This window comes from Sphaeramia orbicularis, chromosome 14 (assembly GCF_902148855.1).
Source record: "Sphaeramia orbicularis chromosome 14, fSphaOr1.1, whole genome shotgun sequence".
Taxonomy (NCBI): Eukaryota; Metazoa; Chordata; class Actinopteri; order Kurtiformes; family Apogonidae; genus Sphaeramia; species Sphaeramia orbicularis.
This window is the reverse complement of record NC_043970.1, coordinates 23,441,736-23,465,084: the sequence shown is the minus strand read 5'-3', so window position 1 is coordinate 23,465,084 and position 23,349 is coordinate 23,441,736. Positions and strand designations below refer to the sequence as shown.

At 38.2% G+C, this 23,349-nt stretch overlaps 1 protein-coding gene across 1 annotated transcript in view; it reads right to left on the bottom strand.

The window, feature by feature from the left end:
- The window catches only part of fgf11b (fibroblast growth factor 11b), a 41,275-nt gene that overhangs the window by 9,791 nt on the left and 8,135 nt on the right, over positions 1-23,349 (bottom strand). The window contains exons 2-3 of the mRNA XM_030154100.1: positions 7,415-7,525; positions 3,497-3,600 (exon numbers count right to left, since the gene is read on the bottom strand). Coding sequence (XP_030009960.1) covers positions 3,497-3,600; positions 7,415-7,525 — 215 coding nt within the window. The remainder of the gene's footprint in view (positions 1-3,496; positions 3,601-7,414; positions 7,526-23,349) is intronic.

Here is a 23,349-nt window from a genome sequence, read left to right as displayed (position 1 = left end):
AACAGACTTCCTTAGCTAGTAACAGAGTTTAGTACAACAACTTGACCGCTATATGAATGTGTGAGTGTGAACGGGAGTGTGGGTGGGGGGCTGAGGGGGTCATGACAGAGGTGTACAAGGAAACTATGCAAGTAATTTCGGAGGGAACAACAGCATAACAACCCTCTATAAGCAGCAAAGGGGTTTTTTATGCAAGAAGATGAGAAAATAGCTGGAGGGAAGCTGCTCGTCATTCTGTCAATCATCTCAACTATTCCAGAGTGACAGTGATGAGCTCATTTATCATAAACGAAAACAGTCTTTGGCATTGTCACGCACTCCCTTGGCATGCTGTTAAATGTAAAAGCAAATGTGCATATGTTCCCAAAGCACAAAAATATGCATGAAGTGCCATACCATGCCACCTGCACTTCCTCTCACACCAGCAAATTAGTCCATTAGACACACAACAGAGAATAATATGGGGTCATAAAATTATACGTGCAATATAACACAAGAAGGTAGCTGTTGTGGTGTACAACACGTAGATCCACTCATGCCTGTACCAATGTGTGTGTCTGTGAAAAAGAGGAAAATCTCTGAAAGAGGTCAGTGTGGGCTGCAGTATAGCTATTGACTGTTTCTTAGGAAATCCCTTCTCCTCCCTGTTCACGGTGTAAAGGCATCACAGTCTAATGCATGCTAATAAAGGGCTCAGAAGATAATATGAGGTGGCATAGTTCCAATTATTCAAGACTTAACTTCCACCTTTAAAGATGATGCCCTCCCCTTTACATTTATAATATAAAACTCCACTATTGCATTAAATGCTTTTGAACACAACATAATGTCCATCCCATGCATTTAAGGAATAGTTAGAAAATAATCCTGTAAAAAATACATTTATTCCACAGTAAGAACATTTCAGTTCTACAAATGTATCTGTGAGTGATTGCATATATTATGCTATATTCAAATGGTAATGCAGGGGCTTTTATTACAGTTTATTTTAACAACATATTTAACTCATCAGTTGTCTTGTTCTGCTACTTATATGCAGAACTGGACAGTCAGCTGTGGCAGACATAAAATAATGTGAGCAGGCCAATATGTTTGGAAATCTATGTTTTAGCCACAAAACACAGTTGAAGCTGCAGTATTTTTTTTTTTTTTTTTATTTTTTAGTGTCAGTGGGCGAAAGGGGTCAAATTTTGCTAAACCCAGTTTTATTAATTTTTGGTACATTTATTTGTGAATTTGGACCCTAATAGTTCAACAAGTTTGAATTTGAACCCTCCAGGTCCTGCAAAGCTATCTTTATATTCATTTTGGCAAAAATCGAGTGGATTTCTACAACCCGTTTATTAAAATTTGTTATAATCTGCTTAATTTGTTACATCTATAACTAGTTACATCACAACATTTGCACATATAAGGTCAAAACTTCAGATGAACATTTCTCCATGTATGCCATAATTGTTTGTCAGCTGCAGCGGTTGTAATCCATACTGCAAAATATCACTCCTTTAACCTCCTAAGACCCAGCTATGGGTTTTCTGTCCACATTTGTAGACAAGAGTTTCACAACTTTATACAAAAAAAAGAAAAGAAAACTGTCCACGACAAAGGACGTTTCATAAAAATTTTAAAAACTGCATCTGAAAAAACTGTTGCATCATGATGTTTCCAATATAGGCACTTATTTAATAAAAAACAAAAAAAAGCTTGTACTTTGCTGACATTTCCTGGGTCTTAGGAGGTTAAGTGGACTGAGACAGAATAAGACTGCTGCATTTACTACTTGCCTGTTTTGTTTTGTTTTTTTTCAAGCTGTAGAAAATCTACCACCCAGATTTGGTAGAGGATTATGTTGATGCCCACATTTTGTCTAATAACAGTCATTTACATACAGGTAGGAGGGTTAAATATGTCAGTGAAAGCTGTAATTACCAATCACTTATCCAAATCTATCAACCTGGACACAATTCTTCTGCTCTACTCTGTGTCTCAACATGGAAACGTGGACAAGTGGCTTAGTTTTTCCATAACTGCAGGGATTGGTCAGGTTCATCTGCATTTATGTTTAATCTTTTGATTTGGAGCTAGAGGAGAAAGCTGCAGAAAGAACGTGTATTTTCCACGATATTTTTTTAATTTCAGTTCCTGCTGTTTTAAATTATCTGATACTGGGCCTATTGATCATACACACTAGCTTTGTACAGGGAATGTGCAGGGGTCTCAACACGCATTCCTCCTTCATGGTTTATCTATGAGAGCTAAAGACCTTACAGCTCTATTTCTCAAAACAGAGATTTTATTCAATACTTATTTAATGACTAAATCCAATTTACTACTTATACTGACTGATGGCTAATTGGCAGATTCTGTTCAGATGCTTAACTAGGCATAATTGATATGATATTGTAGATTCAGCATTGAATTAGAACATCATTTAAAAATGTAAAGATATTATGTGGATTTTTAACAGTGAAAATATGTATCTGAACAAAATAACACAAAATATACAGATAAACAGTTGTCGAAAAAATTACTAAACCATCAGAAATCATCAAAAACAATGGTTATGCAATCAAGTACTAACTCCTGTGTGTCTCATGTGACTAAAACAGACAGAAAAGAAAACATGGAACACCTAGAAGCACTGTTTTTGTCAGTACAGTGCCGTTGCTATTGATGTAAGAACTGAAGAGATTTTGGTTATTATCAAGAAAACACGGAACATGGCTAGATATCAGCTCTGAAATTAAACTCTTATGAGCTATTTTTATTGTTATCATTATATTTGTCCAAACAAATGTACCTTTAGTTGTACCAGGCATTAAAATGAACAAGAAATTGAAGAAAACAAGGGGTGGTTTAATAATTTTTTCCACAACTGGACATTGAACATACATAGTTAGCAGAGGTCATCTATAACTTTACCTCTACTTCCCCAACAGCATCCATCATTTTAAAGCTTTACACCCACTGATTTCCAGCCCTTATTGGCATAGCCTTCTGATGCAGGTGGGCTCATTTCATCCCAGTGTCTCTCAGACACTCATACCCACTTGTACACACATACTGTATTTGACAGTACAGAGAATGTATTGCCTTATGTGATGATATGCATTTGCCACTATAATATATAGCTTTTATAACTGATTCATACTCGGTCCTCAGATTATCCATAAAAGTGAAAATCAAATGATAGTAGACCTCTAAAACCAACTGACAGCCAGCAGAACCTCTAAATCCAAAATGACAGCAGTTGACTTTTCCACCCACACTACATATTTGCTCATTGAATTCCTTGTCAGTACTGTAGGCAGCTAATAGCTTTTCTATAAGGCAGAGATCAGGATGACTACCAACAAGTGATGGCCCTTACATCCCAAGCTGAATATTGAATTGTATTGAAACACCAGCAGATTTGTAATAGAGTGCCTAGGAAGTATGATGAAATGGAAATTAGTTTCTTTCATATGCACATTACTGATCTGTAGGGCATACTTACAGAGGTATAGAGGTAGCCTTCGCTATTCATGGCGAGGTACAGCCCTGTCTTTGCACCCTGGATTGCCACGATTCGTAGTCCCACAGGAATTAAGTTGAACTGTGCTAAATTGGGAGTGAAGTTGGAGGGAGCGAAGCAGAGTCACAGAGGGTAAGAGAGAGAGACAAGTAGAAATTCAGCTACAATACTGTACTACAGAGTCTTCTGTCCTGTACTTATAGTAGCAGGCAGAATGGTTGCTGTGTCACCGCTGCATTCTAGAATTTACTTAAAACAAAATGTTGTGACCTCCTTGAATTTATGGTGCAGTAAACACAACACCATGTCACCTTCCCTATTTTTCATTGCCTCTAAAACTGTAAAACAATGACAGTGTTCTGCCTCACTAACACAGAGACAAGACAGTTAAACTGGATTAGTAGAGATCTGGGTTTTGGTCAGCAAATGTTACACCCTCCTGAGCACATAAACTTAAAAGTGTGTCACCATATTGAATCCATAGTGAGACTGGAAGGTAAAGACGGGAAGAAGACACTTTCTACATAGCTTCTGGGCTGAAACCAAATTTAGATTGCTAAAGGTCAGGAGGAACATTCACATCATCTCAACAGTGGGACTGTGTCACTTAGAAGCACTTTAAACTCTAACGGCTTTGCTTTTTTCAGAAGTATATTGCTCTCCACACTCCTTCACGGGAAAAAAAATGCCATATATTGAGCTGACCTTGGAATTAGATGCGGTAATTAAGTTTCAAAAACTGAGTTGCAGATTAATGTTTTTAGGCATAGAATTTCAGACAGTTTTCAGAAAAGTATTCCACAATTCTGCAATGAGCTTTTCATCTGCGGATGACTGAATGGGTGTCAAATTCTCTCAGTCAAGTCAAATGTGATAAAATAAAGTGTGTTGGTAGCACAATTTGAATCCTCTCTCACTTTTATTTGATGTGTTCTTTCTGAGTGTGGACTCATCTTGGCTTATAAAGCACTTCCTGTTAAGTTTAGTCTCAGTTTGGCCTATTATACAGTACAGGATCAAATGGTGCTACCTACATAGGATTTTTTGCCTTTACAGAAAAAAGGAAGCCAATGAAGAATACTCCCTCTCAATTTAGAAACTATACATTGTCAGAAATGCTAGAAATAAATATTAACCAGACCACCCTGTCTATTGTAAAAGACCCTCCAGTACCTTTACAAAAAAAAATTGCAATTAATAGCGATAGAAGAAATCCATAATTTACACGTTTGTCAGAAAAGCTAATTTTACAAGTCAAGAAAGTTGCAGTTTATTGTAAAACTGTTGCAGTGTTAGATTATGTGAAAATCCACAAATTTAAACACTACACACCAGAAAGTTGTGGAAATGACATCATCACAACTGTTTCTCTCCAAGATCTAATCTGAGTCAGTGAGGATGACCAGATTGTCACACCTGCTGCCAGACGCTAGTCTGGTTTTGTCTGTTCTTTGTGTTTTTGTTTGTCACTTCCTGTTTTATTTTGTTAAGTTTTCCCTCATGTGTCTTGTCTGTCGTCTTTACTTCCTGTTCCCCGTTCATCCTGACCTCTGTACTGATTACCTGTCTCCGCCCTGATTTGCTCCACCTGTGTCTAGTTGTCTTCCCTCCCTTTTGTGTATTTAAACCCTGTCTCTTCCCCCTGTCAGTCGCCAGTTTGTAACTCTTGTAGTTCTTACCAGCGTCTTGACCTCGTTTGTCTGCCTGTTTTTGACCTGTTTTGGATTCCTCGGTTTTTTGTCTTCTGCCTGCTCCCTGTCGGTTTTGTCTGCCTCATCTGAAACCTGGTTTTGACCTTCTCGCCCTGACTACCGGTACGTGAGTTTTAGCCTTGTCCTTATGTCCTGTTGCCTGAGTTTTTGCCTACCTGTGTATGACCTGTTTCCGTCCCTGACCTCCCTTTGCTTTTCCCTAGTCGGGGGAAAAACCCCCCTAACACTGCTCGGGGAGACGGGCTGTCGCCCTCGATCCGGAGGACGAATCAGAGGAGGATATCACCAACTATTATCCTCAAGATTCTGTCATTGATCATTATTTTTCACCTGTGTGTGACAAATAAACCTTTTGAACTATATTTTTGGCGTTTGAGTTCTGCATTTGGATTCTGTGTTTGTACTAGCACCATTACACAGATATGTGGTGGATTTCATGTCTTTTAATAATTTTTGACCTAATTTTTAAAGAACTTGGTGAAATAGCTAAGGTCATAGCCATTTTTGGCAATGGTAACTCATGCAACAAGAGATGCAGTCCACTGAACCATTCACACAAAGTGGATTTTTCTTTACCATGTTTACCACAAATTGCAGCTTTTTTGACTCATAAAATTATATTTTGAAAAATACATATCATTATCCCTGCCAGCCATCTGTCTTTCTCAATGAGAAATCTGTGGGGCTTGAATCCACATATGAAGGCAGGACTAACAGGTGCCGAGTAAACCAATCACAGATAACATGGATGTGACACTTTTGTCAGAGAAATTTAAGGATACAGGGTGTAATCTGTAATTCAATCCTTATTTCTGAATCAAACAACCAATAACAGTTTTAAGGAGATTTGTGGACTTGGAACTGACTTTGACTTGTGACAAAAAGAAGTCAGTGCCTATTGCGAAACACCCGCCCCCCAGATTTGTGATTGGTCCGGTATAAAATGGATTGTGCACATTTCACAGTGACTGGCCCAATTCCAGACTGTTTTCTCAGTACTGAATACACTTAGAAAACTGGATGGCTGGCCAGGCTAAAATATGTGTAAATGTGGCACAATTTAGATAGAATCAACAATTTATGTGTCTCTCACTACTGACCAGAAGAGGCAGGACTTTGGCTCTCTATTTGTATAACATTTTATTATCTATCGGTACAGCATGGAAAAAATTATCCTGGAATTTTTTTTTTTTTACTCAATGGGCAAAAGCACATGTAGAAAACTGGTATTGTGGAGATTCAGTTTAAATTACTACTTTAACACAGGATTCATAGCAGATAAATGCACGTGGAAAACATTTCTGCAAGTTAACTCCAGAAGTGAATTTCCAGAACTGTTCTGCAAACTGAGGTGATGTTCTACCTCAGTAACATGACAAAAGCAAAAACTCTCAACAAAACTAACAGGTGGAATGAACTGTTCCTGAAACTTTACTGGCTTGGTGCCCACGGATACAGTGTTTTTTTGCTCCTTTTACATATATATATATACAGGGTGGGGAAGCAAAATTTACAATATTTTGAGGCAGGGATTGAAAGACAGTGTATGACCAATTAGTTTATTGAAAGTCATGAGAATTTATTTGCCACAAGAAAATTTACATAATAGAAAATGTTTGTATTCTATGTGTCCTCCTTCTTTCTCAATAACTGCCTTCACACGCTTCCTGAAACTTGCGCAAGTGTTCCTCAAATATTCAGGTGACAACTTCTCCCATTCTTCTTTAATAGTATCTTCCAGACTTTCTCGTAATAGTTTTGCTCATAGTCATTCTCTTCTTTCCATTATAAACAGTCTTTATGGACACTCCAACTATTTTTGAAATCTCCTTTGGTGTGACGAGTGCATTCAGCAAATCACACACTCTTTGACGTTTGCTTTCCTGATTACTCATATGGGCAAAAGTTTCTGAAAAGGTATGGATAATAGTGTTAGGTATGATTATGACATCAATATATGTTTGGTTTCAAAACAATTGACGTAGTGCCTGCTGAGAAAAAACAACTAAATGTTCATTGTAAATTTTGCTTCCCCACCCTGTATATATATATATATATATATATATATATATATATATATATATATATATATATATATATGTATGTAAATAATAGGGGAGACGTAAAAGCATGTACACACATTTAATGAAAACAGAAAGCAGAACATCAGTTCTGTAGAAGCACTCACAGAATGAACTGCTTTCATCCCTTGTGCTGTCCATGGTGCCATCAGGCTGCATCTGCAGGTAGTATCCATGTTGGCTGTACAATCGCGTAACGATACCTTTTAGCTGAGGCTCTGAAACAGAAAACAACAGCATATTATTAATGATGTTGCAGACTGAAATAAGGGATGACTGGCATATACTTTTCCAGGAAAACTGAATGAACAAAAGTTTAAGGTTATGTGAACATATTTTAAAAAATGTTTGGCTGTACACTAAACATCTAACATTTCCTCACATCTTAGTTCATTGTACTAGTGAAGTGATGATTTAATCTAGTATGAAATAGGTTTCTATTGGTGTTGATATGAATGAAAAAGTCTTGCAGAGCAGACGATTGATCTAGATGTAATGTGATAAATTAAGCATCTATTTAATACACATTTTATGTAAACTTAAAAAAAAAATGACTATGTGTCAAGACTTCCAGGTTGTGTTTTTAAAACTGCTAAGACAAGTTAATGGGTCCAAATAACTTCACTGCTAGAAATAGGAACTGTTTGGTTTCTTTAAAGGCAGGGTAGGAGGTGTTTTCCTGGAGCATTTGTTACTATATTGCTTAAAATCCCCTTCACACCCTGATTGCAACCAATTAATTAAATGCTCTAACCAAAAAATTAAAAAATTTTAGTCACCTGTGGAACAGACAGGACTGAAAAAACACCATCCAATCATTTTAACCGGGCCATCGAAATGATTGAATGGTGATATGTCTATCAAACTCAACTGTCATTTGTCCCTCCTCCCTCTTCCCTCTGCAAGTACAATCAGATACTCTGGCTTCGGGGGGGGGGTGTGTGTCTGAAGAAAGGGGTTTGGACTTTTGAATTGTTTATTTTCAAAATGTGGCTTGCTAGAACTGTTTTTCCAGAATCTCCTACCCTACCTTTAAGTTTCTTTCAATGTTTACATATTTCTTGTTTAATTCATTGATAGCAGTAGTGTTTCTGCTATGGTTAAATAAGTTTGGCAAATTACATTTATGAGCAGGCGGGGCTGCCTCATTTAATATATCTGCGGCTGTGACCTATTCTAGTTAATCTGTTCATTGATCTGTTCACCATCGACAGGAACACACAGCCCATTGGTTTATGACTGTTCAGATCTTTCAAAATTTTAGCCTTCCGAAAAGGCTAGGCAGGCAGCACACAATGTTATGACTTGTGTTTGTCCTTTTCTTGTTTGCTTCTTATTTGTTTCATATGTGTAAAAACTATGTTGTAATCATGTATTTCTATGTGTCCATTTCTATTTGGAGGTTTATGACCTGTGGTAAAAAAAAAATAAAATGAAACAAGAAAAGGACAAACACGAGTCATAACATTGTGTGCTGCCTGCCAAGCCTTTTCAGAGGACTAAAATTTTGAAAGATCCAAACACTATGGGAATCTAATTGCACCAATTTTAATTATCTTAATTTTCATTTTAAGTATTGTAAATTTAACAGGAAAATATCATCATCTCTTGTTATCACTGATATTTTTTAGCAAAGCCCAGGTCATCAGAGGTTGGAGTCAAGTGAGAGAGTTAGTCTGTCTCAGGCTAAACACGAGATATATAATCGAGAGGGCAGGGTAGTAGAGGAGAAGATGGAGGGTGAATAAAGTGGTTGAATGTTTCATGAGCAGAGTCCCTGCAGCGTACTTTGCGTTCATTTAAAAAACAGAATCTTTGCAGCAGCACTCAGACGTCACCAGTGCCCCCATCAATTACATGAAGCACTCTCTGTCTTGTAGAGATCTAAGTTGTCTCCTGAGCTCAGGACCTCAACCTCATGGCCAGAATACTCTGACAGCGAGGAGAACCCTGCTGGTCCCTTGAAGCTCAGTCACTTTCCCTTTAGAAAATAGTGCGATCAGACCTTGTGGACTGACCACTCTTTTCTCATGCAGCTTTAATGAGGGAAATGAAACATGGATGAGGAGCAGTTTATGACAGACCCCCTGGAGGACGGGTGGTCATCTGGGAGTTCCCCTGCGTTAAACTCCGCCCATGCCCTCTCATTCACTCCCCCAGGAGGCACCTAGGGCACTGCGCAATCTGCCTGTCTTCTTCAGCCTTGCATAGAGAGGATGCAGGGATGAGATCTGTAGAACTATTTCCCACAGGTACTCTGCCTGAGTAGAAACATGAAACTGTGACCTACTCCCATTGTAACACGCATGTATCTGCAACACTTCCCCCTTTCTCTCCCCTTCAAAGCTGCTTACCAAAACACCTCTGAATCTTTCTTTTTCTTTCTCTCCTTTCTCCATTCCATATCCTTTTGAGTTATGTACGCTTTCATCCCATCTAATAACATCATACATCATCCAATCAGAGCAGGGAAGCCGTTCATTACACGTCCCCAGATGCAAAAGCGAGAGATGAGAGGGAGAGAAAGGGAAATGGGAGGATCAGGGAGGAGAGCAGTAAGCACAGGGACAGTGAGGGAACAGAGCCAATAAGATGACACTGTCATTTCATTAAGAATGACGGCTGTATGTGCCCAAGAAAAAGCACGTTCAGAGATTCAATAGACTGCTCATGCAATACAGGAACAATCAAAATTTTTATGTCAAATGTCAAGAACATTAAAACTAATGCTTTACTTAGTGGAACTGGCTGTCTCGGTAGCAATGCACAGAAAATTGTGACTCAGTACATGAAGGTATGCTTCAAACAAAAAGAAAAACAAAATGTAAGTGCTGTACCTTAGCTTTACAAGGTAAAAAATAATATGATTATTACCAACTCATAATGGTATATTGCAGCTACTCATACCTATTCAGGAGGTAGTTCATGAGAAGCTTTAGCTAAATTAATAGGCACAGAAGCACCTTTAGTGTGTTGCAAATGACATACTTATTTGAATGGAATTAAAGCTATAGTACAAGGTCTCCCAGTATGAGTCTTGCGGGCCACATCTGGCCTCTTTGTTTTGGTCCACCGTGGAATCTGAAAATCTCATGCTTATTACGTTGCTTATACTTATTATTATTTTTATTATTGTTAGTTTGGTAGTAAAGGTAGAGATAGTAAATTCAAACAGTATTGATGTAGAAATGTAAATCTCAACTGCAGCAATGCAGTTAAAATGTACACAGTCATATTAACCTTCCCTATTAAGTTCTGTACTTCTAAATTAGGAGTATATCCTCTGTCACCTGCTCTGTATTTCATTGTTGATGTTTGTTTCAGTACTTTTCATGACAATAAAAGGTGTCATATCTGTTTGTATTCAACAGTCTTTGACGCAGATTATTTTGGAGCTTCATAGGAAAGGAATTTTAGCTCCTCTGGTCTAGTCTGACATTCTATATTGATTTTCTACACTCCATTAATGATAATATCTTACATTAGCACCTTCATTTTATTATTCAGTGAATTGCAAATGATCACTTTGATTTGAGTTTATGGGTTTTGTTTCCACAGAGTAACAGAGTGTTTACAAGCTGAGTCTTGTTTGGGCTAAGGGTTTATTTTCCCTTTATTTCTAGTACAGAGAACTATTTATTTTACCCACTGGGAAATTTAGTCTCTGTATTGTATTGTATTGTAATACACCTAGAATTTAGCATTAACAATTAGTGATTTGCATGTTAGGAGCAGTGCCTTTATAGGAACAAGGGACTAACTCCAGGTCTTTGTCAGTTCATTGGTTGACGGCACTGACTTTTATAGAATTCACCTCTATGTTCCCCTTTTTAATGATGGGGGAAATTGAAGGACCCAGACAAAACCTACATATGGAGAGAAATGGCAAACTAAACCCAGAAAGCTTCTGGTTCAACTAGGAATCAAACATGAACCCTAGTGCTAACCATTACCCAGACTGTTTGATTTTGCTGTAAATGTCCACAATTACTTTTGGCTTTGTTGGTTCAGTTCAGCAACACAACTTTTAATCACATGTAAATGAACAAAACAGTGCATAACGGTGACTCTGCTCGATGTCATCAAATAGCAGAGAAGCACTGCGGTCCCATGTGTATTCTGCCAACAGTATTGACAGCATCTGTGTCTGTGTAATGCATGCACACACTTTGGCCCATTGTAGTTAATGCTGCAATGTGCTGGCATTAGAGCTGAATACAGCAAGCCTCTAACAAATCTGTCACATTGTCACGCCTGAGTTACAGACCCTTTCTAATCATAATACAGGGTAAAATTGAGCTCATTCACGGAACACAAACACACCTGCCAATGTGAAATTGGTTTTTTGAAGGGTGATGCTGAAAAAAAAAAAAAAAAAATTATATAAATTACCAATGAAATTTAGTATCGAAAATAGTATGTTATAGATATTAAGGAATTACTTGTGCATGCTAAATTCATTGAAGTTTAATTTGGATTGAACTGAAGGGTATGTCCAAGCCATAAAGGACTGCATGTTACTAGGCAAGTCAACTTTTTCCCGTTACAAGCCCGAGAGAAGTACACTGGCAGATAGTGACAAATTGTGACAGCAGTTTACCTCTGGTAGGATTAGGAAAACACGCAGAGTTGTTTACATGAGCAAAAAGCCTGTGTTTGTGTCATGAGGGTGCATAGTGTGCACATGTAGTCTCTACTGCTCCACAGGGGTAAACAGAGAAGATGATAACTCAGAAAGTTACTGACTCAAAGGTCATGTTTAGTGATGTGGGTCTGTTGGGGCATACTTATTCATACAATCAGAGGAAATTTCATATGGCAGGGGCCAAAAGTAATTAAAGTTTTAAAAGACCATTACTAAAGGAATGCAGTGTCTGAATAGTTTATAGTACCCTTGTACCGTAATTCATTGTGTGCTTTATATTAAATGGTAAACAATATAGATCAAGCCCCAGAGATTTGCCGTCAACATCCATGTACACAGAGAAGTGATGATTGAATCTCCCCCACGGGTTAAAACAAATCTATGATTAAAGATGGTCTGTATGAGAGACTGACAGAAAGCCAGAATGTCCACATTAGTTGCTTTAAGGCACAGTGCATCAGCATATTCATAGCAGTCTATGAATAAATAAGCTTGGCCCCCAAACTTTGATTGAAAAAGGCTTGAACGTTGAGAAAGCATATTTTCTGAGAAGTTTTGACCAAACTGGAGTAGGTTGACAATGAAAATGGGACGGAAATGTGTCAACTCAGCTTGGAGTCCCAGCTCATGTTATCTACTTTGAGCAAAGTGTTGGAAGTGTTGCTCAGATGTTCCATGACCACACAGTGAATGATGAATCAGCACTTAGGGAAAAACTCCTCTCTTGAGGCAACTAAGACAGTCTGTGATTAATCCCAGTATACTTGTAGATCAGGTGTGTGTGTGTGTGTGTGTGTGTGTGTGGTGGTGGTGGGGTGTGTGTGTGTGTGGGGTGGGGGTGGGGGGTAATGCACATAATAACACGTCCATGCCCTGTAGTTAAAAGAACAGCAGAGACTGCAGGATATGTTTTGGGGTGACCATATCTACATCTGCCCTGCTGCATCGTCACTTATATTACCAGAAGCACAACCTGCAGCCTCAAACGCCCTGGGTATTTCCTGCAGAGAGGATGTGTGTGACTACATTCGTCACTCCAGGGACACGTGTGGGCTTGAGTGACAGAAAACATTCGCTGATCCAGGTCAGTAGAGTGTGGGTCAAAGAGAGCTCTCAGTCTGTTTATGTACATCAGCGCACAGGTGTTGTCAGTGCACTCGACAACATGTTGACTCATCATCAGGCCCATTTTCAAGTGACCTCTCCACACATCAACAGACTTGTGGTTGACAAGGGAAAAAGCAACTATAGGGACAACAGCGTTGTTTATGTGATGTGCAATTGACAGACAGACCATGTGCGCTGTAAGATAAAGTGAATTTCCACTGCACTGCACTCTTTAGATTTGTGTATGTGAATGTTTAGGTCACACAATTCTTATGCACATTCATCCTGATGTGAGATATTGTTGAGCCTCTGTTTTGCTAGGCATGTATTTATATTTGTGATTTTCACTGACAAAGGCAAACTATTTTTGTAGATGCATGAGAATCTGATCATAGGAGACGTTCTGTTTATTAAATTGGGTTCGCCGCTAATTCTAGCACTCACTTCTGCGTGGTCCACACAGGGATGCCCCTCATCAATTTACATTCAACACTGATAATCATTCTGAAAATCACCTGGGGGACACTGGAGCTTAATCCTACAACCATACACACAGCAGTTATGTGTGTGTCTGTATAAATGAGGTCAATGCACATAAGAACCCAAGGTAATCGCTTCATGTATCATGACTGCCATCAAGGACACTTAAATCCTTTGCTGCAGTGTAATTGCTCTGAAAAATAAGCAGTGGTTGAGGTTTATCACTAATCAGTGTAGTGTATGGCTTGATGTTGGTTATCATTACACTAATGTACTTATCTGGCTTGATTTGTGCCCAGTGTGTCGCTTGCTGATCTCCCTGTAGCCGAGCTCCTCTTGATAAGGTTGGAGGTAATTACTGGGGGCCCGCTTCACTGAGCGGCCAAGGGCACTTCTTCTTCTACTCTGACCGAACCAAACAACAGGGGTTTTCCTTGACTTATATTTTCAGGACTCCCTGACTCTCCCCTCCCTTTTTATCAAGCTTTCTTTCGTTTCTAGCCGCCCTCTTTACCTCAGCCTCTCACTGAGTTTGTATGCAGCCCCATGTCGTTTTATGCAGACATGCATGTGAACTGCATATGTAAGAGAAAAGAAGCAGGGTGTCTCTAGTGTAGTGTTTGATTCTGCGTCTAATAAAAGGAGAACATGGTTCCTCCTTTTTTCATTTCTAAACTGGGCCATGTGCTACAGTGCTGCTAGTAATTATCAACCTTATGGGAAGATAGAGAGAGAGAAGAGAAGAGAAGCAAGGGACGATAAAGCAAGGCACTTACAACGTAGAAGCAAAACTGAGAAAGACGAGGCATTTGTGTAAAACTAGAGAAAAACATGAATGCACAGAAGAGTAAAGTAAAAGGCTATTGATGGAAGCTTAGAGACATATAAAGATACAGACTGAGACTTGAGAAAGGGATGGAGAAGACATCAAAATGATCGTATTCTGGATGAAGAAGGAATACAAGGATCAGATTAAAGAATGATTCGTCAAGTCACCTGCAGTTCCAACAGTGGCCTCTTAATTTGGTTTCATAAATGTTTTTACATGACAATGGCAGCAGTTGACACAACTGATGTAGAGTTACTGTCGCTTATTAATGGTGCTGACAAGAGCATGTCAAACACGAGCAGGAGCAAATAGGACCCACACTGCTTCTGTGACACACATTCAATATGCACATATGTGCTTCATTAGCATTATGACAGGCGCATATCAGTGACAGTTAGGGGAGTCGGAATGAGCACTGCAGCGTACTACAGCCTCATTGCTTTATCAATAGCATAATCATAGCACCATTTTGCACTGGCAGATAGAGGAATAAGTTATAGAGCCACGCAAGGAAGACCACTGACTCTAATAGCATCCCCACATACCTCACCTATCCTCTTTCCCGTGCACCCTCCAGCAAGAACACAAATAGGCACATTAATATATGCAGAACAAACAAACACAAACATTCCTCTGCACTCCCACAGGGGTCCAGACCAGTCAGATTGTGTGATGATCACGCAAGTAAACAAAGAGCTAAGATGAATAGTATAGTGAAGGACAACAAAGCCTTCAGAACTTAAGCTTGGATTGATTTCCTTGTTGAAACACTTCACAAACTGCCTTCTTCCTACACAGAAGTAGCAAATAATCAGTACAGATGCCTAAGAGGGTCTTGGCAGCTGAGTAGGGAATCTATCGTATATTTCATCCAAATACTGTATAAAATATGAATACAAATGGAAATGTGCAGACACAAATATGTACAATTTGCATATGCAAACATGCACAGCGAGCAAAGCACAGAATAGGGGTTTTATCAACTAGGTGGTTTGATAGAATCCTTATTGTGAAGTGCTAATCTGCATTCTGAAAATAAATGCCACAGCAAAAATATCTAAAGCCTGGTTCTAAACATACACTATTTGTTTGCCAAAAAGATGTGGAAATGTGGAAAGATAAACAAAAACAAACTGTATACCTTGAATTGGACTGTTTTCAGTGGTTCTACTGTAGGTGTTTGCATTGTTAAACAGGTTTTCACTAGTTTAAACACTGTAATTTTACAGGAAATGCTGCAGCCACTTATTTCTATAGGGTTTTCAGAAATATACACGCATACACTCCAGATTCCATGTAGTGATCAATGTAACGTAATGTAGCCGGATGACGGTGGAGTGAGTGAACAGACTCAAAAACAGAATTATAAATTATATTATCTTCCTCTCCGTGTCAAACCAAATTCCTGAACAACCATGCTGATTGGTTGTTTAGCAGGTCAATGCCCGGACATCCTTTGCAAATGACATTTACGAAGACAGATGATCTTAAGGAATGAGCCTAATGGAACTTGCTTACACTTAGTGACTGTTGTCCTCTCAACATCTGTGTTTCATTATGTGCTCATCCAGAGGTGAAGATGAACCCAGAAACGAACAAAGGACTGAATGATAAAATCCCTATATGTGCCATGTTAATAATGTATTACATTATGTGTTAATGTTGATTAACTCAGCACGTTAACTCTTTTATGCATGTAATACTTAAGCCATTTGCCTGACCTGTGGTTTCACATATGTGTGTCCTGATCATGTTCACGGTAAATTATGTGAAAGTAAGAGTATCACTGCTTATAGCATGTCTGAATAATCATGCTATTATTTTACTGATGCTTAAGTGAGGTTACAGGTGATGTACAAAGTTTAAGGATCTTATTTCAGGATCTTATTTAAGGTTGGGAGAAGTTTTCTTACAAGTCTGCATGAGGTCCTCTCTCCCTCTCCTAAGGGGGGGAGAGAGAGATGATACTCTGAAATATGTAAATGACCGGCAAAAGGAGGCGTTTTCCCGCCGAAAACAGACAAAGAAGGCAACGCCCCAAGGCATCGATAACTCATCTATATGCACGAGGAAGGCGTGGCAAGCTGGTTTTTGGACAAACTATAAAAGTAAATGAAACCAACTTTTCAGCAGAGCTTTTTCCACCCTCGCTGCTCTCACCTACGCAAAGAGCTTTTTCCACCCTCGCTGCTCTCACCTACGCAAAGAGAAGAGCTTTTTCCACCCTCGCTGCTCTCACCTACGCAAAGAGCTATCTCCACCATCTTCTGGGCTCTCACCTAAGAGCAGAGAGCTTTCTCCAAGGAGTCTTGACCATCTCCTTGGCTCTCAGAGCTGTTCTATCCTCTAAGCTCTCCAAAGAGCTTTATCATCTTCGCTGTTCTCCACTTCTCCTGGTGAGCTTTCCAGAACCAGCCGCCAGAGCCAGCTGTGAACCTCCTCCAGCCAGCAGAACTTCAGAACTTCAGAGCTTCAGAACTTCAGAACTCCAGACCTTCAGGCCTCCAGCGCAAGCACGTCGCTTCACAGCCTGTTCCTGCTTCGAACTACGTCAGAAGACTTCATCCATCCGCCGTCAAGGCCATGCCAGTTGCTGCATCCGCACCGCAACAACTTGTAAGAAAACTTGCTCCTGATTTATCTGAGTTGGTGTTATTCCAATTTAAGTAGGTTTACCTCAACGTAACCTCACTAACATTATAATATCTTGAATATAGCTGTCTGCCAGCTTAATCTACATATTCTCCTGTCCATAATCTCCTGCTCCTTTGGTTGTATTTGTCTCTTGTCTTTAGGTTATTTGTGTGTCTTAGTTTAGTTAATAAAGTATTTATATGTATATAAATCCATTGCCTCAGTTGTGCTTTGTGTACTATTATTCACACATGGGTTCATCTGTGCAGTCAACGAACTATCAACCTATGCAAGATTTCCAAATTATTGTTTTGAGTTGATTTAAGTTTAAGTTTGGTTATAAATCTATAATTAAATTAATCAATAAATCAACACTCAATTAATAAATAATTTGGTATCCTATTCTTGCTACAGTAAATACTTGTGTATATAAGGGTGCTTCTATGAAACTGGTCCCTAAAAACAGGACATGGGGCTAAAAATTCAAACAAGATGTAGACTAATGTTTTGAAGCAAGTTTGGAAGCACTTTGGGTCTGTTTTAAAAAATAAATACTTACTGAGATAAAAGAGAAACATTTTTTCAGATAAAACCCGTTTTTATATTATTTTTATACAAAAATCCACTTGTAACACAGTCAACAGGATACAAAAAATATGCACTACTATTTTTTTGAATATCTCTTTATTCTCTCACAGGTACATTTTGGGAATTGAATTAATTATGCAAGACAGAGTGTTTCACAAAAATGTTGTAAAATAATTCATGATTTATCTGTGTTTAAATGGGCAGGTTCTGCGTGTAATGTGAGTGGACACGATGGGTTACACATGAAACCTGGAATGAGACTGCTGATTCATGAAAAACCCACATGTCTGGGTTAGAAAAACCACTTGGATCATCAAATTTAACACAGTGTCTTTATTTATAGCAGTATATAAGACCATTTCAAGCCATGTTTTCCAGCTCAAATGCACTGACACCTAGGTAGTTTTTCCTGTCCTAATTTTGGTCCTATTTTTGGCCCCAATATTTTATTAAAAATTCATAAATTTTGGGATGGCTCAGAGCAAGAATATATATATATATATATATATATATATATATATATATATATATATATATATATATATATATACAGTACAGGCCAAAAGTTTGGACACACCTTCTCATTCTTCGCATTTTCTTTATTTTCATGACTATTTTCATTGTAGAGCCTCACTGAAGGCATCAAAACTATGAATGAACACATGTGGAATTATGTACTTACCAAAAAAGTGTGAAATAACTGACAACATCTCTTATATTCTAGTTTCTTCAAAGTAGCCACCCTTAGCTCTGATGACTGCTTTGCACACTCTTGGCATTCTCTTGATGAGCTTCCAGAGGTAGTCACCTGAAATGGTTTCCACTTCACAGGTGTGCCTCATCAGGGTTACTTAGTGGAATTTCTTGCCTTATTGATGGGGTTGGGACCATCAGTTGTGTTGTACAGAAGTCAGGTTGATGCACAGCTGACAGCCCTACTAGACAACTGTTAGAATACATATTATGGCGAGAACCAATCAGCTAAGTAAAGAGAAACAAGTGGCCATCATTACTTTAAGAAATGAAGGTCAGTCAGTCCGGAAAATTGCAAAAACTTTGAATGTGTCCCCAAGTGCAGTCGCAAAAACCATCAAGTGCTCCAACGAAACTGGCTCACATGAGGACCGCCCCAGGAAAGGAAGACCAAGAGTCACCTCTGATGCTGAAGATAAGTTCATGCGAGTCACCAGCCTCAGAAATCGCAAATTAACAGCAGCTCAGATCAGAGACCAGATGAATACCACACAGAGCTCTAGCAGCAGACACATCTCTACAACAACTGTTAAGAGGAGACTGCGCCAATCAGGTCTTCATGGTCAAACAGCTGCTAGGAAACCACTGCTAAGGAGAGGCAACAAACACAAGAGATTTATTTGGGCCAAGAAACACAAGGAATGGACATTAGACCAGTGGAAATCTGTGCTTTGGTCTGATGAGTCCAAATTTCAGATCTTTGGATCCAACCGCCATGTCTTTGTGCGACGCAGAAAAGGTGAACGGATGGATGCTACATGCCTGGTTCCCACCGTGAAGCATGGAGGAGGAGGTGTGATGGTGTGGGGGTGCTTTGCTGGTGACACTGTTGGGGATTTATTCAAGATTAAAGGCAACGTGAAGCAGCATGGCTACCACAGCATCCTGAAGTGACATGCCATTCCATTCGGTCTGCGTTTAGTTGGACCATCATTTATTTTTCAACAGGACAATGACCCCAAACACACCTCCAGGCTGTGTAAGGGATATCTGACCAGGAAGGAGAGTGATGGAGTGCTGCGCCAGATGACCTGGCCTCCACAGTCACCAGACTTGAACCCAGCCGAGATGGTTTGGTTGAGCTGGACCGCAGAGTGAAGGCAAAAGGACCAACAAGTGCTAAGCATCTCTGGGAACTTCTTCAAGACTGTTGGGAAACCATTTCAGGTGACTACCTCTGGAAGCTCATCAAGAGAATGCCAAGAGTGTGCAAAGCAGTCATCAGAGCTAAGGGTGGCTACTTTGAAGAGACTAGAATATAAGAGATGTTTTCAGTTATTTCACACTTTTTTGTTAAGTACATAATTCCATATGTGTTCATTCATAGTTTTGATGCCTTCAGTGAGGATCTACAATGAAAACAGTCATGAAAATAAAGAAAATGCGAAGAATGAGAAGGTGTGTCCAAACTTTTGGCCTGTACTGTATATATATATATATATATATATATATATATATATATATATATATATATATATATATATATATATATATATATATATATGTGTGTGTGTGTGTGTGTGTGTGTGTATATATATATATATATATATATATATATATATGTATATATATAATATATATATATATATATATATATATATATATATATATATATATATATATATATATATATATATATATATATATATGTATGTGGGTTTTTGTTTTTTTTTTATTTATCCTTAGGTGCATCCTGGGGGAAATATGTCTACATTTCTCTTTTATTATTGGACCAGGTACCAAAATGAACCCGTTTTCATAGAAGCACCCATATTGTTGTTGTCTGATTAGCAGACTTTAAGCACCTGTGTCTCATGGAGTACGTCACCCATTCATATTCTCTACAGTCCCTCTCCTTTCTCCTCATCATTGCCTCTATAGGTGTCCTCCATCCTCACTGTCTTTCTGTTGTTAGAGGTTAAATTCAATCTGTCCTTGTCAGGTTTAATCAAGGCATCCACAGATTTAATTTAGCAGATATGTGTGGGAGGTTAAGGTGGTATCTTCAGGACAACAGGCAACAAAGGGGTGTTTTATTGCATACACATCCATCTGCTGCCTCAGTGCCACTGTCAACAGCTTCTCTCCAGCCAAATATCTTCTCTCCTCTTCACCAACCAGGCCTGATCTTGAACTCTAAATAAAAAGACACTGATCCCCCTACTGTGACTTTATTTGTTGGGTGTCAAGAAGCTTCTGCAGCCCAGAGACACAGTTAGATAAACTCCTAAAATTAAAATAAATTAAATAAATCCCTTAATCTCTGGTGGGCTTTTACTCTACATGAGAAAGTCAGTAAGATTACAGCCCAAAGTCTTGTTTCACTGTGGTGTAATCTGGTGTCTTGATCTTGTGCAGAGTTAAAGGGATGACCCGGATCACCTACTCGTACACATAGACAGCTGTACCCTTTATCATTTGGTACCAGATATTTAGATCCATTTGATGAAACGAGGGTTGCTCAAAGCTGAAAATCTCCAGAACTGACCTCAAAAGCCACCAATCACCAACTCTTGTTTATAGTGTAAAGCTTCTGAACATTAGTCTTGCTTGAGTATATGTATTATTATTATTGTTAGATACTCAGGTTTTACTAAGGTTAGCAAAGGAATACATTTACCTCAAAACTCACACACAAAAATAGAGCTTTGTAAAATATCACATAAGTGCGTGGCAATTTTACATGCAAAGACGAACCCACTAAAGCTCACCAGAAATGCTACCATACTGATCAGTTTTTGTAGGGGATGCATGTAGGAAAAAATTTATTACATGAGGCAATGTTTGTTATGTAAAAAGTAAGTGTTATTCAAGTTATTTTTGCATCTAAACCTTAACCATGGAGGTACTGTTAAAGCCAAAATGCCTCAAGTATGTAAATGTCATGTTTTTACAGAGTTCCCACAGGGTCTTAACAAGTCTTAAAAGTCTTAGATTTCCAAATCTGCATTTAATACCTTAAAAAAATCTTTAATAGGTATTAAATTTGATATGGTAGGTCTTAAGTTATGTTGCCATAAACTTGTTCACTGTATTGTGTTTAAATATGTCTGGGAAATGTCCAAGCTGCAAAGACAGTAACGTTAGTCGACTCAGTTCCATCTGTTCCAACCTGACAATTTATGCTGAAATTAGGAACCAGTTATCGCTAACTTTGCAGCCCCTGGTGAGAAATGACTGAACGATGGGAATCAAGGCATTGGAGTAAATAAATACATTTTTCTTAATTCCAGGAGTCAGGACTTTTTGCCAGTTTGGCCATGAAATGGATATTGAATTTTGTTCTAAGTAGTCTTAAAAAGTCTTACATTTAATTTGTAGAAACCTGTAGGAATCCTGTTTTAACATATTTCATGGTATTGTGTTGTCATTTTATGAGTGACTGTTTTGGTATGGGGACATGTTGTTGAGTGGCGAAGAAGTTTACAAAAGAACCCATCATGCATATTTTCTTGTCTGTATTTTAAATGCAAACCTGTACTGCAATAGATTAGACACATTTCTTTATTTTTCTTGTCCTAGCATGTATTGCACCTCTTCATTCTGAACCTCTCCAGAAAAAGCCAACTATGTTTTGATCAGCCAGTTTCTACAAAACCTTCCTTGGTCCAGCATATGGGAAATGTGTGCAAAAAAACAAAAACAAAGCATGTACATATAGGTAGATTTGTTAGTTTTGTCAGTGCTGATGAAGATCTGGGATTAGTCCCTAAGCACCCTCAGTGCAGCTCACTGTTTCTACTGTATTAATGCTAAAGCTAGATACTGTGTGTGTATGTGTTACAGTGGGAAAAATGCAGAGACCAAATTTCCCTATGGCAGAGGTGTCAAACTCATTTTTGTTCAGGGGCCACATTAAGCCAAATTTGATCTGAAGTGGGCCAGACCAGTAAAATAATAGCATGATAGCCAATAAATAATGACAACTCCGAACTTTTCTGTTTGTTTTAGTGCAAAAAAAACACATTAAATAATGAAAATATTTTTACAATTACAAACTATCTGAACAAAAAAGACTTGAATACCCTGAAAAAATGGAAATTTCTAAAGAAAAATATGTGCAATTTTCACAATATTCTGCTTCAACTTCTCATTTATACATGTGTGTTACAGATCAGATTTACAAAGACACTAAACATTTAGTAACAGGCAAAGTATTGTTAAAATTACACTTAATTTTCTTTAGACAATTCAGGTTGTTCATATTTGTTCAAGTTATTCACATTTCATCATCAGATAGTTTGTAAATGTACACATTTTCTTAATTTAATATTATTTATTGTACTACAACAAATAAAAAAAATTGAAGTTGTCATTATTTATAGGTATAATATAATATTATTTTTCATATTAAACCAAAATGAATATTTGGAGTCATTATTTTTAGGTTATTATGCCATTATTTTACTTGCAAATTCATCCCACGGGCCAGATTGGAACCTTTTGCGGGCCGGTTTTGGCCCCGGGCCACATGTTTGACACCTATGCCCTATGGGGATAATAAAGAATGTTAACCTTTTAACCTTTCTAATAGGTTAGAACACAATGCAAGGACCTGAGCTGGAAAATGAAGCCAATGCAAAAGTATCTTTAACGTTGTAATACCACATTCGGCCACTAGGGTTGGCTGCAAAAAACCTTGATTTCTTAGACTTACGTTGAACTTCTCTCTAACAATACTGTGTTAGTAATTTTTTTCTACATGAGTCATTCCAGTCTCATCTGTTTTATTTTTTATTCTAATTAGTGATCTGTTCCATCTTTAAATTTTTCTCCATTAACCCATAAAGACCCAAACAGCCACTAACGACCAAAACCATCTACTGATCTAAAATGTTTAATAACCTCTGAACCACTAATTCTATCAATACATGTAAATAATTAGTGTAAAATGCAGTTTGTCATCTTTTCATGGTAATCAGATATGACCCGTTTGGATGTTCAGAGGCTCCATAGTTACCGTGGAAACACCGTCATCTTCTACAACATTGATTCACCAGTAAAAC